Source organism: Aquarana catesbeiana, linkage group LG09 (genome assembly GCF_042186555.1).
Source record: "Aquarana catesbeiana isolate 2022-GZ linkage group LG09, ASM4218655v1, whole genome shotgun sequence".
Taxonomy (NCBI): domain Eukaryota; kingdom Metazoa; phylum Chordata; class Amphibia; order Anura; family Ranidae; genus Aquarana; species Aquarana catesbeiana.
This window is the reverse complement of record NC_133332.1, coordinates 215,072,705-215,093,854: the sequence shown is the minus strand read 5'-3', so window position 1 is coordinate 215,093,854 and position 21,150 is coordinate 215,072,705. Positions and strand designations below refer to the sequence as shown.

General features: G+C 41.6%; 1 protein-coding gene across 1 annotated transcript in view; it reads left to right on the top strand.

Moving 5' to 3' along the window:
- UBAC1 (UBA domain containing 1) overlaps nt 1-19,911 on the top strand; it is a 63,141-nt gene extending 43,230 nt beyond the window's left edge. The window contains exons 6-10 of the mRNA XM_073599692.1: nt 5,070-5,178; nt 8,545-8,764; nt 9,891-9,977; nt 10,314-10,452; nt 15,070-19,911. Of these exons, the coding sequence (XP_073455793.1) occupies nt 5,070-5,178; nt 8,545-8,764; nt 9,891-9,977; nt 10,314-10,452; nt 15,070-15,185 (671 nt within the window). The 3' untranslated portion in view covers nt 15,186-19,911. The remainder of the gene's footprint in view (nt 1-5,069; nt 5,179-8,544; nt 8,765-9,890; nt 9,978-10,313; nt 10,453-15,069) is intronic.
- The last annotated feature ends 1,239 nt before the right edge of the window (nt 19,912-21,150 follow it).

Here is a 21,150-nt window from a genome sequence, read left to right as displayed (position 1 = left end):
ATTGGCAGCAATTGGTGGTGCAACTGCTCCTCACACTTCAGCCCCTGTGTATGTGACTGAAGATGCATTCTCCTCTGCCCTGTTGGGCTTAGAAGGAAGATTAGCGGCTTTAATTGCATTCTCCATCCAAGAGGATAGGAAGCAGGCTAGATCCCCCTCCCCCACCTCAAACCCCTTTTTCCAAGGGAACAGTGGGCACAGGATGAGATATTATCCTCAGGTGATCACGGGGAAAAACGAGCCAAATTTCCCTCTGCGGAGGAAACAACAGTTGATGAACCTTATGCAACCTCACAATCTGACAGATTGATGGTACAAACTCTTACAGAGATGGTTCATTCCACTTTTTATACTACTCCTAACAGAGTAAGCTGAAAGTCCAGGTCCCTTCTTTGGTTTCTTTTTTAAAAAAAAAAAAAAAAACCTTTTACAGCGCTTATTTATGCTGAATGGGATCATCTGGATAAGCATTTTTTCCCTCCAAAGAGTTTCTCAGTTCTCTATCATGGAGGAAAAATTCACAAAGGTTGGAAAGTACCAGCAGTAGACGCTGCGATTTCCAGCATCAATAAAGATGCATAATTGCAATGGCGCTATGTTTTGCCATAGATGCCATAAAATACCCTATCCACCAGGCGTCTCGCCTTGCGCTTGTGCTAAAGCACATGCTTAGGACCCTGTGGTTAAAAGGGTTGGTCAGCTGAAGCATCTTGCAAAGAAGGGTGTCTGACTAGTTTCCCTTTTCATTGGGGAAGGTTTGGTGAAATACATCCAAATGATTTCTAGCAGTAAAGCTCTTTTGTCCAAAAGAAGGTATAAATGTCCTTTTATTTAAAGTGAAGCCACAACAGCTCACAGGTTAAGTACTCTGATGGCCAGTGCAGCCATGGGAGACTTCCTGACAGACATGGGTTCAGATCCACATGTCGGCGTTCACTAGTGAAGGAGCCACTCCTCACAGGTTAACTACTCTGACGGCCAGCGTAGCCATGGGAGGCTTCCTGAAAGACGTGGGACCTCGTCCTCACGTTGGCTCCTTGTGACCTTGGATAAGTCACTTAAACGGATTCCTTCCCCTGCACAGGGGCAGCTGCCTCTAGGCAGCGGTAACGGCTTCCACCGTCAGACTCTAGGGCATGATTTCCAAGGAGTACTGTTCAGATCTGTGCGACTTCAAGGTAGTCCCTGCACTACTTTGGTACCACTTTGATGCGACTTGAGGCCCATAGACCTCTAGAATACACAGGCATTGTTTCCTGTAGCATCAAAATCGCGCCCGACGTATTCTCGGCGGCAAAAGATCACGGTAAAATCACGCAACTTTGGAGTTGCAATAGTGGAAACTGAGCTTAAGAGGAGAAAATATTCAGCCCCTCTATACAGGATTGAAAATGCGTCTTTTCTTCCGCCCGGCAGGGCGTAGAAGGAAAATTAGCGACTTTAATCGCATCCGCTATCCAAGGATGGGAAGCGTGTTAGATCCCCCTCCCCCACCTTAGATCCCTTATCAAAGGAACAGTGGGTAGAGGATGAAGGATTACCCTCAGGTAATCGGGAAGACAGGCAAACCGAGTACTCCTCTGCAGAGGAGACAACTAGAGTTGAACTTTTTTTCAGCCTCGCAATCTGAGAAATTGCTGGTACAAACCTCTTATAGAGATGATTTGTGCCTCTTTCAAGCTACCTCTAGTAGAGTCAGCTGATCTGTTTTTTCTTAGGTTCCTTGGAACCTTCACTGCCTTTTTCATGCATTTCCTGTACATGTACAGAGCCACGCAGAAATTCAACAGATCCATTCTAGATCTAAAAGAATCTAAATCAGTTCCTGAAGATCCGCTCCTTTCTATGGAGTCGATCAAGTCAGTAGTTTCTATCCTGCAAGGAGGAAAACTTCAGGCGCCTATCGGCATCAGGGATGCATATCTGCATGTCCATATATTTCCCGCTCACCAAAGGTTTCTGCGGTTCAAAGTAGAACAGCAGCATTTCAGTTTATAGCCTTGCTCTTCGGGCTAGCTACAGCACCTCGAGTGTTCACAAAAGTGCTAGCCCCACCTGTAGCCAGGTCAAAGGCACAGGTCTTAAACAGTCTTGGCATACCTAGACGATCTATTGCTAAAAGACCAATCGCTGTTCGGAGTAGGTGTACGCATTACAACAATTACCTGGAAAGGTCTGGGTTGCGTTCTCAACCTAGTAAGGTCTCCATTAAAATTGCTAAAATGGACTGCAGTATTTGGGTCTGATCATAGATACAGCCCAGAAGAAGAAGAAGAGGAAAAAAAAAAAAAAACACAACTCCATTAAAGAGTTGGTGCGGATGGTCAGGTCAAAAGGAGGTCCCTCCATTCGCCTTTGCATGAGGTTGTTAGAAAGGATGGTGGCTTCATTCGAAGCCGTTCCCTTTGCCCAGTTCCATTCGAGACTGTTGCAAAACAGTATTCTATTTGCTTGGAACAAAACGATCCAAGCTTTGGACTTGCCAATGCGGCTGTCCCCAAGGGTGTCCCAAAGCCTCAATTGGTGGTTACTAAAGAATGTCCTAAAGGGTAAATCCTTCAGACCGCTTATCTGGAAATGACAGAGAAGACAACTGTCAAGGACAGTGTTCAAGAACCGAAAGAGGCTTGCCCATCAACATCCTAGAGATTCGGGCAGGGCGTCTGGCTCTAAAAGCCTATATCAATCACCAAAAGGGGCACCAAGAATCTCTCAGTGCAGAGAGAAGTGAACTATATTCTAACTTGGGCAGAAAGAGAAATATTCCATGCCCATCGGCAGTCTTCATTCCGGGAATAGAGAATTGGCATGCGCACTACAGGTGCCGCCAGCAGATTATTCCCAGGGGAATGGTCTATTCACCCCGACATGTCTCGGGCTGTTTGTCAAGGATGGGAGACTCCAAGTGTAGATCTTCTAGCATCCAGTGCAACATAAAGTTAGTCAACTTTGTTTCCACAACAAAGGATCCATTCGCAAGCACAACAGATGCGTTGGAGATACTGCGGGATCAGCTTTTACTGATCTATGCATTTCCCCCTATTCAGTTGCTGCCTCGACTTCTTTTCAGGATCAAGCTGGAAAGAAAACCGGTAATTCTGGCAGCACCAGCATGGCCTAGAAGGCCATGGCATGCAGAGGTCGTAAAGATGGCAGTGGAAGGTCTGTGGTCCCTTCCACGAAGGCCAGACCTGCTCTCACAGGGGCCGATATTCCATCCTACTTTACGAATGCTAAATTTAAAGGCCTGGCTATTGAGACCCACATTCTGAAGAAATGTAGGCTTTTCAGGGCAGTTATTTCTATTAATGCTAGGAAGCCAGCTTCTAGAACTATATATTATAGAGTCTGGAAAGCTTATGTTTCCTGGTGTGAATCCAAGGGTTGGCACCCTCGGAGATATATTATAGGCAGAATTCTTGCCTTTCTACAAGTAGGCGTAGAGATGAAGTTGGCCCTGAGTACTATTAAGGGCCAAGTCTCAGCCTTACCAGTTTTATTTCAAAGACCACTTGCTACGCATTCTTTAGTCCGGGGTTTCATGCGAGGAGTGATGTGGATTAATCCGACCAGTTAAATCACCCTTAAGCCCTTGGGACTTGAATTTAGTTTTGTCAGTGTTACAAAAACTGCCATTCGAACCATTACAGCATGTTGCCTTAGTCCTTCTGACTAGGAAGCTGATATTTTTGGTTGCTATATCCTCAGCAAGGAGGGTTTCAGAATTGGCTGATCTTTCCTGTAAAGAGCCATATTTGGTTATTCATGAGAACAGAGTGGTGTTGGGCCCTCATCCAGGTTTTTTACTAAAAGTGGTCTCAGGTTTCCACCTGAACCAAGATATTGTCCTGCCGTTTTTTTCCAAAACCATGTTGGTTATTCATGAGGACAGAGTGGTGTTACGCCCTCGTCCAGGCTTTTTGCCAAAAGTGGTTTCAGGCTTTCATCTGAATGAAGATATTGTCCAGCCATAGTTTTTTCCAAAACCATGTTCCAAAGAAGAAAAGTCACTACATTGTCTTGATGTGGTGAGAGCAGTGAAGATCTATTTAAAGAAAACTGCTCAGGTTCGTAAGACTGATGTCTTATTTTTTCTGCCAGAGGGTCCTAAAAAAGGACAGGCAGCGTCCAAATCCACTGTGCCTAAATGGATTTGGCAGGTTATAATTCAAACTGATGATTTAAAGGGAAAGATTCCCCCTTTTCAAGTTAAGGCGCACTCTACCAGAGCGGTTGGTGCTTCTTGGGCAGTGCGTCACCAGGCCTCCATGTCTCAGATCTGCAAGGCCGCGACTTGGTCTTCAGTGCATATATTTATCGCCTTCGGGCACAGTGTGCTGCAGGCAGCAGTATAATTCCTCAATTCCTACGGGTTGTGTCTCCCTCCCCTCAAGTAGCATTGTTATGGGACATTCCACCATGTAATTACTTGAAGCTCTGTGTCCTATGATGTACGATAAAGAAAATAGGATTTTTAAAACGGCTTACCTGTAAAATCCTTTTTTTGGAGTACATCATAGGACACAGAGCTCCCGCCCCTCTATTTTATGGGCTGAGAGTATATTGCTTATATTGCTTGGCTACAAAAACTGAGGACTCCTGGAAGGAGGAGGGGTTATATAGGGGAGTCCACTTCCTGTATTGGTTATACCAGTGTCAACACCTGAAGGTAGGCCCATAACCCACCAAGTAATTACTTGAGGCTCTGTGTCCTATGATGTACTCCAAGAAAAGGATTTTACAGGTAAGCTGTTTTAAAAATCCTATTTTTTGTTACCAAGCAATTGAACAGGTGTACCTAATAAAGTGGCCGGTGAGTGTATTTATAAAGCGCTGCCTAAATTGACAGTGCTATATAAGTGCCTGTAATAAAATAATAAATAAAAAGGTACATTTACATGCTCTGAAAAGTGCTTTTATCATTTCCATGATACACTGCCATATAACACAGAAGGAATGCGTGGAAGAGTACTTGGATTCATTTACAGGTGTTTTGACAGGTAAAATAGTATGTGTGTGTATGTGTGCGAAGACATAGTACTTTAAAATCCTCTATTCATCCCTTGCAGCCATGTTAGATGAAGATGAGGAGGATCGAGTGGATGAGATCGCACTAAGGCAGCTGACAGAGATGGGGTTTCCCGAGAGCAGAGCGGTGAAGGCCCTCCGGTTAAATCAGTAGGTACTTCTGAGTTTGTAATAATGCTTCTTATCACAGCACATACATTTTGCTACATTCCAGAAGCCAATACTGTAATATCAGCAGATACTCTGAGCAACTAATGAAACCTGAAACCAGGATGGCAAACTGTACTGGGCCCTTTCCTTCCAGTGAATCTGCAGATGTCCGAGTTCTGATATGGCAGAAGATAAGCAATCAGTTTGAGTAGTTATATCAAATCTTAAAAGGGTTGTAAACCCTTGTGTGTTTCTTTTTTTTTATTTTTTATTTTTTTTTATAACAAACATGCCATACTTACCTCCATTATGCAGTTAGTTTTGCACAGAGTGGCCCCAATCCTCCTCTTCTGAGATCCCCCGGCGGCGCTGGTGGCTCCTCCCCGCATCGAAAGCCCACATTGGAGAAGGCTCTCCTTGGGTGGACACCCGTGCGGGTGTGCTCCCGAGTCCTGCTTCTGTGTCCATTCACACAGAATGCAGGACTCGGCCCGGCGCCCACGTCTTTAGATTTGATCGACAGCAGCGGGAGCCAATGGCTGCACTGCTATCAATCTATCCAATCAGGGCACAAGACACCAGCTAAAGCTGGTATGCTCGTTCCCGGTAGACATGTGCACTGCCAAAAAATTTGTTCATTTTCGTTTCATTTGTTTAGTTTTTTTTTTTTTTAAGTTTTTCGGGTCATTCGTTATGATCACAATTCGTAAATTCGTACGTTCTCACATTCGTATATGAATGGAACAAATTAATAATAAATAATAATAAAAAGTTTTTATTATTATTTATTATTATTCATTACGTTCCATTCGTTTGGATACAGCATTCGTTATTTCGGATAATTCGTAACTTCGGATAAATTTGTATGTGTTACGTTCACTAACAGCCAAATTTGAAAGGAATTTGCAATACCTATAATTTAATAGTTAGTAATAGTTATTATTAGTTAATTATTTCAGATTTCCGAGTTTACAAATTTACGAATGTACGCATTTACAAATGCACGCATTTACGAATGTACGAATTTACAAATTTTTCGAATATTCGGAAAAATTCGTTAAACGGGTTTTCGTTAATTCGGATATTTCCGAATTAACGAATTTGTTGAAATTCGTTAAACGAATTCGGAACGAAACTAATTGCACATGTCTAGTTCGCGGCCAAGAGAAGGATCGGGGTCAGGTAAGTAAAACGGGTCATGGGGGCTGCAGCACTAAGAATGCATTAAGGTGAAAAACCATGAGGGTTTACAACCCCTTTAAGGTGTTTACTGTCTCAACAAGAGAGTACTGTATATACCCACTTTGGGTCACCATATACTGGTGTATTTCATCCCTGTTGTATTGAATAGCATACTCTTTTTGGTCTTGGTGCACTTATTAAAAAAAATAAAAAAAGATGGTTTGTCTGAGATTTTGCTTATCTCCACCAGATGAATTGCTGCACTGTACTGAAACATTTTTGCTGTTCTTATGTGAGAAATACTGAGGTTACAATTGCTGATCTCCTTATGAAAATGCTAGTTGCCTGGCTGTCTCAGGATTCAGTGCTTTGAGGCAGTGTCTTGAAACCTTTCAGGTCAGGAAAATCTGTCAGATCTTAAAGTTGTTCTAAAGCCTGAACATTTTTACCTTAAAGCGGAGCTCCAGTCTCCTTGTCAGTTTTCTCCAAAAAGCACCCCCATTATTCTCTTTTTTTTTTTTTTGCACACTATAAATAAGATACTGGTATACGTGTATTCCTTCTTCTTACTTACAATTATGATATTTCTCACAGGATCCCGGCAGATAAGGCAGCGGTCATTATAAGTGTGGGCATCTGAAGCCTGCTCCTACTTGCTTCCGGGACTCCGTGTAGCTGGCTACCCAGCATGCACGTCCCGATCTCGTGCCTGCGCAGTAAAGATGCAGCGTGGCACACTGTTGTTTACAGGTTGCCATAACAACGACAGCAGCGGCGGAAGTTCCCGCCCCATTGCTATGGCAACCTGTCAATCAAGACGGAATTCAAGTGCGGTTCAAAGACTCCTGGGATAGATGACGTAGACATCCCAGGAGTCCTAGCAAATGGCTAATGACGACATCGCCTAGGCGGCCAAGCCCGGAAGTGCAGAATATATAAAGAAAAACAAGGTATTTAGAAAAAAAAATAATAATTACCATTACAGACTGTTCTACGGGTGGGCTTTGTCTTTCAAGGAACTTGAAGAAATGGGCGGAACTCCGCTTTAATACATTTCTTACATTAAAGTGGGTTGTAAATGCAGAGGGTTTTTAAACTCAATGCATTCTATGCAATAAGATAAAAAGCCTTCTGTGTGCAGCAGCCCCCTTAGCCACCCTAATACTTACCTGAGCCCCATCTCTATCCAGCGATGTGCACGAGTGTCTCGGGCTGTATGGGACTCTCCCTCCTGATTGGCTGAGACACACTTTGTCAAAGTCAGCCAATCAGAAGAGAGTGGGGCAGGGCCGAACTGTGGCTCCATGTCTAACTGGACACAGGGAGCCTTGGCTCGGGTACCCCCATAGCAAGCTGCTTGCTGTGGGGGCATTAGACAGGAGTGAGGGGCCAGGAGCACCTAAGAGGGACCTGATAAGTGGAGGATCTGGGCTGCTCTGTGCAAAACCACTACACACAGCAGGTAAGTATAAAATGTTTGTTATTTTTAATGGAAAAAAAAAAGACTTTAGTATCCCTTTAAGGTAAAAAAATGTTTAGGCATCAGTATCCCCAGTCACCCGCCCCTTACACTTGAGCTCTCATTCGATCCAGCACGGTGCACTTCTGCAGCTCTTCTCTCCCTGGCCAATGGCTCCTGCTGCTGTCAATCAAAGCCAGTGGCACGTTCCCCAAAGAGAGCGGCTTTCTGTGTAGACACTCGCTAGAGAGAAGGAGCCAGGAGCATTGGCAGGACAAAAGGAGGTTCGGGGCCACTCTGTGCAACTCCATTGCACAAAGCAGGTAAGTATAAACCTGTTTGTTCAATTTAAAAAAAAAATAATTTTACAATCCACTTTAATCTGCTTACTTGTTACGAATCATTGATTTAGAAAAACTCTAAAACATTTGGTTTACCCTGACAGCCAGGTAAATGGCATTTTCAGGAGAAGAGGTTAGTGGTGTTGGCTTAAACACTTGTAATGCATGTACTGTACTGCGGGTTTCTGTTTAAAGTGTTCTGAATGTTCATGGGCATTGTATGATGATTCTATGTCTAGATTGACTACTCAATTTTTTTATTTATTTTTTTGGAGACTTTGGTTCTTGCTGCTCCATTGTTGTATCTGTCTGTCAATACCACTTGGACTCCATTTCATTCCCTCTATCATTTTTCGGATTGTTTTTTTTCTGTTATTGTTTCAGCATGTCAGTGACTCAGGCCATGGAGTGGTTGATCGAGCACGCAGATGATCCAGCAGCAGATGCTCCTCTCCCAAATGAGAACATACCCGAAGCAGTGGGAGATTCGGCCTCTGCTGATCCCAGAACCAGCTTAGGAGCCACAGCAGAGGAGCCGACAGACGAACTCACAGAAATCTTTAAAAAGATTCGAAGGAAAAGAGAATTTCGGCCTGATCCTCGGGTGTGTTAACTAGTTGTTCAGTGAGAAAATATTTTAAGCAAATAAATTTAAATTTGCAATAATTTATTGCTAAGTTAAAATGTTCCAGCTGTTATCGCAGAGTGCCAGAGTACATGCTTGTGAATAAAGATGCTTTCTAATTATTTTTAAGGCTAGGTTCTCACGCTATTGTACACATTCCTGCACTCGCAGGTACCCGCAGCCAAAGCACGCCACTCTTTAGCGGACATGTGGGAGTGCCATTAATCTTTAATGGCAGCCCCACACGCCTGAAACGCAGCACATTTGTGGGTTCTCAAAAATGCACGGTGCCATACTATCAGGCAGTTTCGTGCAGCTGCTTTGCGGGTTCTTTTTGGAAAAGGGGTCAGGGGTCTTTTTTTATGGTTTCAAGCAGGTACAACAGCCCAATCAAATGAAAGTACTGCTGTGCCTGTGCAAACGCAGCACGCAGAATCCGCAGTAGTGTGAACCTAGCCAAATTATCTCCTAGTGTTCCATAATCAACTCCTCCTTCCCATCTTCGCTCTCTTTTTTTTTTTTTTTTTGGCAGGTGATTTTTGTTTGCATTTAAAAACAAACACACTTTAAAAATAATTATGTAAGTAAATTTAATATTCTTTGTACCAGGAATGTAATTTTTGGGTTATGATAAACAGGTTAAGTTCTGTAGCTTGTATCTGCAGTAACTGAACAGAACGGGAGCATAAAATAGATTTTGAAGGGGAATTCCACCAAAGGGGAGCCATGTTTGTCCCCCAAAAAATATACATCTTGCTTTTGTATCAATAATGGCACTGTTCATATCAAATCAGTAGGCCCACAGCTGAAATGTGAACATTTTGTAAGGGATAACCAGCTACTAGTCCAAAAGGTACTGAAGCCAATAAAGCACATCTGTTAGAAGAGGGCAGTGTGGTGCATTCCCCCATAAACTGTAAAAAAGCCAATTTTAATCAAGTCTATCCCCAGCAATAGAATAGGGCTTGTGTCACATGGAATGATTTGCGTTTATATTGCTGTGGGCTACAGGGTAATGCACAAAGGCGAGGGATGGAATGTGTGTAGCCCTTGTCATTGTACAGTATATGTTTTGCTTTAGTGTCATTGCTTCTCATCCTCTTAGGCTGTCATTGCTCTGATGGAGATGGGCTTTGATGAGAAAGAAGTGATTGACGCACTACGTGTGAACAACAATCAGCAGGATGCAGCTGTGGGTAGTAGTTTTGATATCTTAAGATCTTTTTCTGCCCTTCTGTTCTATTTTGCTGACCTCCACTTTCATCACTTTTCCATTTTCATTACTTTTTATTGCATTTTTTGTATTCCTTTTTTCATTGCCAGGTTCCCTTATTTCTCCTCACTTTTTTTTATTTATTTATTTTTCATCCTTTCCCCCAATTCTTCTTCTTCTTCTTTTTTTTTTTTTTTTTTTTTTAACTGCCCCTCATTTCTCTCCTTCTCCCTCTCCCTTTTTATCTCTGCTTTTACTTATTCTTTCTCTCATCGGTCCCTAGAACAATGTAGTCATTCACATTTGTTTCTGCAGTGCGAGTGGCTGCTGGGAGACCGGAAACCATCCCCAGAGGAGCTGGACAAGGGGATTGACACTGATAGTCCTTTATTCCAAGCCATCCTAGACAACCCTGTTGTACAACTAGGCCTAACCAACCCTAAGACCTTGCTAGGTAGGTGTCCTTTGGAGTCCCTCCCAAAGCTGTGCTGCAGCCTGCCCTGTCCAAGAGTGGTGAATATGGCACCATGCCACAGTGAAGCCGTTCTATTATTGACAGTTATTGTATGTGTTGTTGGAACTGCAGTGAGCAGGTTTTGTTCCAGTAAATGGAAACCTCAGAGTTTGAAGGATTGTTGTCAAGCTGGATGATTTCAGTCTCCTGTATGGGTGTGAAGGAGCTTTACAATGGCATTATGGGTTTAACTGTCTTTTTTGCTCTGCTCAGATATAAAGTACTTTTCTGCTTTTAAATGAAAACTAGAGTGTATTTTCAGTTACATCATGCATTATTTTAATATCCTCCTGAGAGTAATTTTTGAGATGGGTTTCAGACTTTTTAAATTAATAATAATAATAATAATAATAATAATAATATTATTATTATTATTATTAATAAATAATTATATTTCATATATATAGGTTGGTAGATTAGACAAAGACCTGCTTGCCTTCTGTGAGATGCTGAAATTAGATTGAATAGCCACACAGACATATCTAAACAGGAAGTACAGCTTACATATATAATGTTTACATCTGCCTGCCCCATACATTGACAGAAGGGGGTTGATTTACTAAAACTGGAGAAAATCTGGTGCAGTTCTGCATTGAAACCAATCAGCTTCCAGCAGTGTTGCCAACCTACCCGATTTTAAATTTACTGACACGCGACACCCAAATTTTACTGGCACAGACACGTTTTTACTGGCATTTCCAGAAGTTACAAAACTTGCAGTTTTAAGTGCAAATTTCAGTATTGTACAGTATAAATGTGATTTAAGGCAGATAATGAGGCAAAAACATTTTTTATTTTTTATATTGTAAGTAAGTAGCTCAGGGACAGGACTCCGGAGGGCAAGAAATTAGAATGGGCAGGCACTCACACACACATGAAATTGACTCTCACAGTGACACTGACCGCAGTGTGCAGCAGCACAGATGATGATGACAATTCACTGACACGACACGTCTCCTCCTGAGTCACAGTGACAGTCTCTCTCTGTTAGGTGGTCCCTTCAGTCCACTCAAGTCCAAACAGCACTGACAGTTGCTCCTGGCTTGCCTTTCTCCCATCCTGCAGACCTGCACATGAGGCTCCGTTTGGCTCCCTGTCACTATGACATCACACAAGGAGCTCAGACTTGGGCCCTGCAGCCAAAACACACTGTAGCAAGCACTCGGGTGGTCTCAGGCAGCATGCACAGTTCCAGGTCCAGCATCACAGCCATATTTTTTTACTGGCAACCTTTTCCTATCCCTGGCATTTACTGGCAGGAGAAAAGTGCCTGTTTTTACTGGCTGCCAGCAAAAATACTGACGGTTGGCAACACTGGCTTCCAGGTTTTTTTTTCTCAAAGCTTAATTGAACAAGCTAAATTTAGAAGCTCCACAATATGCTATATGTATGCTGTGATGTCAGGGGTGAGAGGATGTTTGGTATTAGACTGCACATTGGCTACCGTCTAATTACAGATGAGGAGAGAAGAAAAAACTGTTATTTTGCTGTATATAGCAATTTTAGCAGCTACCAGGGGCGTTGCTAGGTCTACAAAAGATCTGAGGCTAGAGCCCATAGCAGCGTAGTAAAGAAAGTCATGCACTTGGGCGGGCATACACATGTATATACAGTAATATACGTGTGTGTATATATCCCCAGAGGGCCCCCCACTTACATCAGGGTCCCCAGAGAACCTCCCCTCCCCTTGGGGACCCCTGCAGAGACTCGGGGCTATGGGCCCCAGATTCGGGGCTTTAGCCCCAAAAGCCACCCCCTAGCGACACCACTGGCAGCTACTAATTTTACTTTTAATTAGACTTCTTTAAATTTTCCCATAGTCCTTTGCCATCATTAAATAAGGATAAGGCCCCTTTCACACTTGTACGACTTTTCCTGCGACTTGGGACTGCAAAGTCGCATGACAAGTTATATCCCATAATTTCCAGTTACCATTCATATCCTTGCAAATTCAAAGTAGTCCATGTACTACTTTGGTCTGACTGATGCGAGTTGAGGTCCATAGACCAAGTTTACACGGGCATTCCCTGAAATCGCATCCATAAAATCGGCAGTATGAAAGGGGCCTTAGAGTTTGTGCTGCTAGCCCCCGTGTCTTTCCTTCATCTGGCACATCTAGTGTTGCTGATAATCTTATTGTGAGCTCAGTTACACAGGATTTCTCATCATAGTACTGTACAATTCTTGGCTGTGATCTCAAGTGCCCTGCTGTGCCAGGGCCTAAATAGTAACATCACTAATAACTTTGCCCTATTGGAGTTCCTTGTTTAAACTGAAGCAGATTTTAGAGGCTCTCTCTGCCCTTCCTGAAGTTACAACGGAAATCTTTACCTTTTTGAATATATACAATGTCAAACCACAACTCTTTGATTATATACAATTACAAACATGAAACTACTTTCCAGAATACTTAACAGATTTAATAGATTTACCTTGGTCTTCTAAATCTCTCCTTTTCAGTCTGTTGCTGCAAACTGCAGGTCATGATGGGGCAGTTACACTTAACTTTTTTTTCTTAATTTCTCTCTTTTTATTTTTTTTTTTACATTTTTTTTTTTTTTATATGATTTTCTTACTAACACAAAGTAGCTGGAAAGTCATAAAGAAGCTTGCCTGAATTTTATCTCTACAGCAAGTTCAGAAAGTTCCCATTACTGACAGGTGTGCTTGATTTTCAAAAAGTGCTTAGCAGAGTTTTGTCATTTCGGTAACACTGTTTACAACTTTTTTTGTGGTTGAACCACTTGCTGACCACTCTATAGCGCTTTTACTGTTACAGGGAGGCAGCTGTGCACAGGATCACGTGTGTGTGTGTGTGTGTATATACATGATCCTGCCCTTCTGCCTGCAGGGGGCGCAATGTTCATTTCATCAGTTTAGTTATGTCAAAATAGCAAGTATTCATCCGTTTTTTAACAAAAAAAGTGACTGAACTGAACTTCAAACACTATATTAGCTGGTTGCTAAGGAGGGGGCCGGGAAGCCGGCCGTTGCGTCCTTAACAACCAATGAATCGTCAGCTGTCTAATCATTAAAAAAACAGGGTGGGGTTACCCCTCAGGTCCATACCAGTCCCTTCGGGTCTAGTATGGATTCGGAGGGGACCCCCCAACGCCAAATAAAAAAGAATGGCGTGGCGTCCCCCTCAAAATCTAGGTCAGGAAAGGAATGGGGACCAACAAGTGCTCCCCCCCCCTCCGAACCATACCAGGCCGCATGCCCTTAACATGGGGGGGGTGCTTTGTTGAGGGCATGCCGTGTTGATGGAGACAAGGGCCTCTTCCCAACAACCCTGGCCAGTGGTTGGCGGGGTCTGCGGGCGGAGGGCTTATCAGAATCTAGAAGCCGTCTTTAGCCTCCAGATCCTGGCCCCCCCACCCCATGTGAATGTGTATTGGGTATATCGTACCCCTATCCATTCACCTCAAAAAGCAATGAAATGTAAAAAAAAGAGTCGGTTTTTGACAAGTCCTTTTTATTAGAAATAATACCTCTGAGCCACCTTCTCCCGGTGCTGTCTTCTCCCACGCTGCTGTCTTCTTCTTCGCTGCCGGTTACCAGCTAAAAACGAAAAGACGCTCTTCTCCTGAGGCTGTCTTCCTTCGTTGTGTTGTCCCCCTTTGTCTGACAGTCCACCCCTTGTGATGGCAATGGTTGGCCACACCCCATGGCTATATAAGAGATCTCAGACAGCACAACGGAGGAAGACAGCCTCAGGAGAAGAGCGGATTTTTTGTTTTTTGCAGCTAACCGGCGGCGAGGAAGACGACTTGGGGTGAATGGGTAGGGGTACGATGTACCAGATACCCATTCTCATGGGGGGGCAGGATCTAAAGGGAGCTTCCAGATCCCCTCCTTGGCAACCAGCTAGTATAAAGTGGGTTTAAAACGGATGTCAGCGGATCAGATGTAAGCAGATGTCGTCCGCTAACATCTGTTTTTTGTCCATTCTATTTTCTTTGACGGATGAAAAATAAGGCTTTCATCCCTTCAAAAAAAAGTTGTTGACGGAAGCGGATTAAAATGGATGCAAATGAATGATCATCTGTTGTCATCTGTTTTTCCATAGGAATGCATCGCTGTCCATTTTTCATCCATCAATGGATGTGTAAAAGGGGCCCTAATCTAAAATTAAATGTTCTATATTTACTGCATGCTGTCTTCTATCCTGCCAGCAGATGGACGTATCCAGCTAGATCAGCTTCCAGCATTCCTAAGTGAAACATATTGTTTATAGAACCAAGAAACTGATACATTTGTGGCCCAAAAGATATTATAGTTTCCCTTTTAACATTTATAGGAACTTGAATGGTGTCAGAAATATGAATATGGTAATAATTAAACCTGTGGGTCTTGTTAATCCATCAGTTTTACAATGTTACAAGCATATCTCACATCTTTTGAATCGAGACTATAATCTTTCTTTTAGATTAATGAACGTGCTTGAATGTTGGTTCATCCCACAAATATCTAATAGTGCTACTGTGTTTATTGAACGGCTGACCGTAAATTTGCTAATTTTATCTTCTTTTTTTCTTTTTTTTTTTCCTTTTTCAGCATTTGAAGACATGCTTGAAAACCCTTTAAACAGCACGCAGTGGATGAATGACTCTGAAACTGGTCCCGTCATGCTGCAAATTTCTAGAATTTTTCAGACCTTAAACCGCACGTAGGAGGCGCTGTCACTTCAGCAGGAATCGCCTTTGCTACATCGTGTCCTGGGACTTGGGGAAAGAATACCAAAATCTTAATGATTGCATTACTTTTTTATTATTATTCTTGGCCCCTGTCATTTATTCAGCTCAGGAGAGTGTGAGTGTGAATTTTCTTTAATCACAAAAACCACTTAGATTTGTGAGCGTATTGCTGTTGTTTTGTGATTAGACTAAGAGGCTGTTAAATTGCAAGTTCACCTTTTTGTACTACAAGAAGCAAAAGACACAAACATACTTTCTGTGTGTGTAATATATATATATATATTTATATATATATATATATATATATATATATATATATATATATATATATATATATATTACACACACACACACAACCCCCCCATGGTGGAAAGATAAAATTCCACTACATTTGGAACCCCTCTAAGTAGTGGCGGTGTTGAGTACTCCCATCCCTCCTATAGGTCCTACATTTGCTTGAAGATTTCATCTACTGTATCACTTGCCGGTGAAATATGAGATGATGGATCCTAAAAGACATATTTCAAAGCTTTGCTTGCATATGTTTAATTGAAGAAAAAAGGCTCACTTTTAAATTCATCCTTTAAAAGATAGGACCAGTTGATTTGTTGTGATGGCCTTTTCTTTAAAAATATTTTTTTGGTATGAAGTTATTACAATTTGTCTTGCTGCGCCATATTTTTGTGAAGACATTTTCAAACAAATTTGTACATTTTGGCCTTTATTTGTTGATTTGGAGGGGTTACTAAAGTTCAATTATGGAAATGAATACACCAGTGAGATATCCGGATAAGCCAACCAGACTTTTTGTTACTTTTATTGAGTCTGACATACTTGCACTTTTGGGATGGTCATATATTGGGCTTATTGTTCTAGCTAGCAGTACTCCAATTTCAAACCTTGCTTGTAATAAGTGACCTATTCCTGATTTCCTATTTCTTCTAGGGGCTATAATTGGCAATCTGGCTGGCAGTACAAATCATGTAGGAAGTTGTCCTCTGATGACCTGATCCTCCTTTGTTCCTGAGGAGGGATCTTTTGCATGTAACACCCTAAGATGTTCTTTAAATCACAAACGCTGTACAGGATCTCTAACAGGACTGCATATAGAATTACTTATCACCAGAAATACAGCTGCTTTCAGGAATAAATTACACCTAGAGCTGCCCGCACTACTGTTCCCTACTTCCTGTACTGTTAAGGTTGCACACACCCACCCCTTTTCCATCTCCCTATTCCTATTGGCCAGCAACTGTACCATAGTGATGGGCCAATAATATTATATGTGGGGAAGAGCAGTAGGGAGTGGACATGCTCAAACAATACAAAACCATGTCAGAGCTTTGTTCAATTAAAACTGGGCTGCCTTCAGGGTGAGTGGGGGCCTTAAAAGCTACTCATGTATCACATACAAAATTAACTTTAAAGTGACTAGATTTATTTCAGCATAGAATATTTTGCCCAATGAGCCATTTTTTGAATGTCGGCCTTTAATTCACTAAGCACTTAAAGTGGCAGAGGAGATGGGGCTTACATAGGGGAGCCCTAACTCACTTTTCTTTCCTTTTTATCTTTAAAAAAAAAAAAACACACACACACACATGCTTTGGTCTTTATAGCTGTTGAATCTTCTAGGTGGGGCTTGAATTTTAAGTATATCAATGTTATCAGCACTGCCTAAGATCTTCTTTGCTGAACCAAGTGTTATGGAGAAGAAGATAAAGAGAGGTGTTCTGTAGGCAGGGCTAACACTGCATTGAATTTTAGTGCAGCAGAGGTAGCAATGTTGGCCCACTACAGGAAGTTAGAAGCTTGCCAGATTTCTGGCTGGATCAACATGTACTGTATTTATTTATACTTGCAGCATTTGTAAGGAGACAAAACATGGGGGAACTGTGCATGTACTGCAAAGATGAAATGTGTTCGTTTTTAGTTATTCTTTTATTTTTCCTAGAGATGCAAATTAAGAATTGGGTTCCATGCACACAGGGCATCAAAAATATCATTTTTAAGGGCGTTTGACATTTTCTTTTTCTGCCTCTAAACACCCTTCTATGTTGGCCTATGTGTCCCATGTTACATGCAGAGAAAAAAACCTCTAATAGCTAGCGTGTTCAGGAGAGGAGTGTTTTGTCACTAAAAAAATGGACAATGCACCTAAATGCTAGGCACGTCAAGCGCGTGCGTGCTCATTTATTTTGATGGCCAGAATAAATTCATATTCTGGTCGATAAAATGAATGAACAGCCAAGCACTTAATGTGCCAAGATGCATTTTGATACCGCTTTTCTCCTGCTAAGACAAAGGCATTTAGAAGAGCTGGGCAAACTCCTAGTGTCGTTGGGGCCTTAAATCGGGCGATTCCCTATCTGTGCTGCTTCTGTCCAGAGCTTCACAGCCTGATGGTTACATTTTGGGGTTTTGTGATTCCAGGGCTGATTATGTTTCCTGCTGTTTGGAGTTTGGTGTTTGTGCAGATCCAGCACTGCAAACTGTAATTTGTCAAAAGTAGGGGAGGGAAGGCAAAAGCAAAGTGAAAGGGTAATGCCAAGTAGCTGAAAAATGAAAAACGCACAGCAAATATGATACTAACAGGTGAACTTGCACTTTAACGGATACAGTGATGGGTGTGAGCTGTGGCTCATTTTACATGTTGGCGATGCGGTACTGTCGTGTGATCTCTTAATTTGCACAACAAGTCTTTGGTCATGTCCATCTTGATGCATGGTTTTCAGACATCTGGTTAATCCCCACCAGACAAGTCTTAATGAAGCTACTCCCCCTGTTTCTTAACTTTCATTGGCTTTGGAGGCAGCCAGTTGGACCACGCTAGAAGACCGTTTTCCAAAATTTGGTCAGTCTTATGATGCTCTCGCAAAATTTGCAATGTCTAAGGTACTATTTTTCTGCTGTTACTGAGGGGGTCTTTTTGATGCAAGCATGAAAATCTTGTCTTGTGAAATCTGTATGCTTGCTCTGCATAGGTGACTATTGCCATTAGGATCCTACTGCCTTCTGGGAGTTCCACCAATACACTGCTCTCTTAATACAACACTCAGAGCAATGAGAAGCAGACACCTCCACTATTTAAATGAAGCATGAAAGAAATTTCACTTCACCTTCTGCGTAATTATTTGCAGTCAGTGACTGTATTGAAACCAGAGCTTCAGCTTGATAGCCATGCCTGAAGGAGCTTTGTAAGAGCAGCCCATTTGTTTTCATTTTATTGCAAGTTTTTCTTTTGAATCTCTATACTCCCTCCAGTGCCTGGTAGATTTCCTAAGATTGAGTTACTATGCTAATTCTAGTGACTGCTACCAGACCCTATATAGGGCACAACCATGGACTGAAAGGGCTTGCTTTACTAAAACTTCAGAGTGCAAAATCTGGTGCAGATGTGTATTGTAGTAAATCTAACTTCAGTTTGTTCAATTAAGCTTTGACCAAAAAAAAACTGGAAGCTGATTGTTTTCTATGCAGAGCTGTAACAGATTTTGCACACTCAAGTTTTAGTAAATGGACCCCAAGGTGTCTTCTTTGAGCTGCATTTGGTCTTCTTCTTACATGGAAAGTCTTGCCAAATGCCAACAATGGTGCATATTCCACATGTTGAGTGTGAAGGTAGGAGTGGAAATGGCAAATGTTTTGTAATGACTGAAAAATGTTTCAACAAAAACATGTTGATTGCATGTGAATTAATCTCAAATATGAGTTGCACATGCAAGCCTTTGCTAATGTGACCACCCACATTGTATTGTAGCATCCACCATAGTTGTTTGCTCTCTAAAGCAAACAACTTTCACAGCTGCTAGCATCAGTAAATAATGATACTTGGATTGTTTTCAGTTTGTCCTTCCTGACAGCAGCCTTTACCCAAAAGATTACCCTACCCCCTAATCTACAGAAATCACCAACCTTCGCACAACTGCCCAGTGTTTTGCTGCCCGAGTGCAAAGTTGGTGGAGGTGTTATCTTCAGATGAGTGTGTAAAATCCTCTTTAACAATATCTTAATTCGTATAGATGACTTAATGCTGGGAAGAGCTATGTTTCTTTTGGAATCTTCTCAAATAAATGTTGTCAGGGTGTATAAGTTAGAAGAATAAATTCAGATGTCAGTATTTTATTACCGGGAAACCTCCATGTATATTGCTTCCTGTAACTTAGTCCTGAGGTTTATTTTACACATGAATGTTAATCTTCAGGATATGTTGAAAAGGTATTTTAGGGCAGGATGTTTAAAAATACCAGTTTACTGCCACATAAGATAAGTAGGATCCCTCTGTTGGGTAAAGGGTGCTGTCATAAAGGATACCTAGAAATGCAGTCCTCTGTTACTACAGTTGGCATTTTATGCATTTCATCTGGAAAAAGTGTTGGGTGTGGGAATAGTGTGAAATGGCTGAACAGCCTTTAAATTCTGACCAGATAAATGCCTTTTTCCCCCTCACTAGCTTCTTTTGCTTATTTGATAATGCTGGGACTTGCCCTTCAACATTCACACATCAACTGTCCAGGATATCATCCCACAATCATCACAGAGTTACTAAGGATGTATCATGTGTAAAAATGCAATTTAATGAAATGTTTTTAACAATCTGATATACCTCCTATCCTAAGGAAAAATATATTTATTTATTGCCTCAATCTCTTGTTATTCTTACCTGTCAAATGAAGAAATGGTAATGAATGTAACATTGACATCTGTCGTATATTCATTTTTTATTGTGTTAACAAGTGTTTTCTATTATTTTAGTGAGAAACTGCATCCAGACACATAAATGTACAAATTAACATTTTGCCTGCCAAAAGATGTGTACATTAAAGCATATACAGTATATTAATATGTTCAGCACATGCACCTGTACATATCATAGCATGCCATTTTGCAGACCTTATGATGAAAATAGTTGGGTTTCTTTCCCTGTAAGGTCACCCAAACACCTCCCAGAACCTGCCAAGCGGTGTAAACGGCAGGCATCTCTGTTGCAAGCCTAATTTTGACGTTCAGCTTGTATTTTGGGCAGCTCAAAACGAATAGAGTGTTTGGTCCATCATGCTGTCTGAATTGAAAAATTATTGATGGGTGAAATGTAGAATATCTTGCAAAGAAGTTTATGGATTATCTAGTGGACATTAACTTTGGTCACCTAGTAATGACTAAATTAAAGAGGACGTGGCTAAGCCCAGCAGATCCATATAAATTCCCTTCTTTTAAAACGTCTGTTCACATTACCAGAAGTTCTTATTAAATATTCAGCCAAAACAAATTATTAATGATATGTAGTAGATATAAAAAGTCTACACACCCCTGTTAAAATGTCAGGTTTCTGTGATGTAAAAAAAACAAGACAAAGATAAATAATTTCAGAACTTTTTGGACCTTTTTAACGTGACCTATAAAGTGTACAACTCAGTTGAACAACAAACTGAAATCTTTTAGGTGGTGGGAAGGTAAAAATTAAAAAAACTAAAATAATATGATTGTATAAGTGTGCACACCCTTACACTAATACTTTGTTGAAGCCCCATTTGATTTTATTATGGCACTCGGTCTTTTTGGGTATGAGTCTATCAGCATGGCACATCTTGACTTGGCAATGTTTGCCCACTCTTCTTTGTAAAAACACTCCAAATCTGTCAGATTGCGAGGGCATCTCCTGTGTACAGCCCTCTTCAGTTCACCCCACAGATTTTCAATCAGATTCAGGTCTGGGCTCTTCAGCTCTTTCCATTGATGTTCTTTAGGCTACAGATCATAGAAAGTCACTTCAGAATAGTCCAATATGTCTTAGTCATTCTTGGGTGCTTTTAGCTTTGTGTTTTATACAGCTATCCTGTTGGAGAACCCATGACCTGCCACTGAGCAGTACGAGTAGTATGTTTCACTTTAGAGTTCTTGGTAGTCTTCAGATTATATTGTGCCCTGCACAGATTCATTG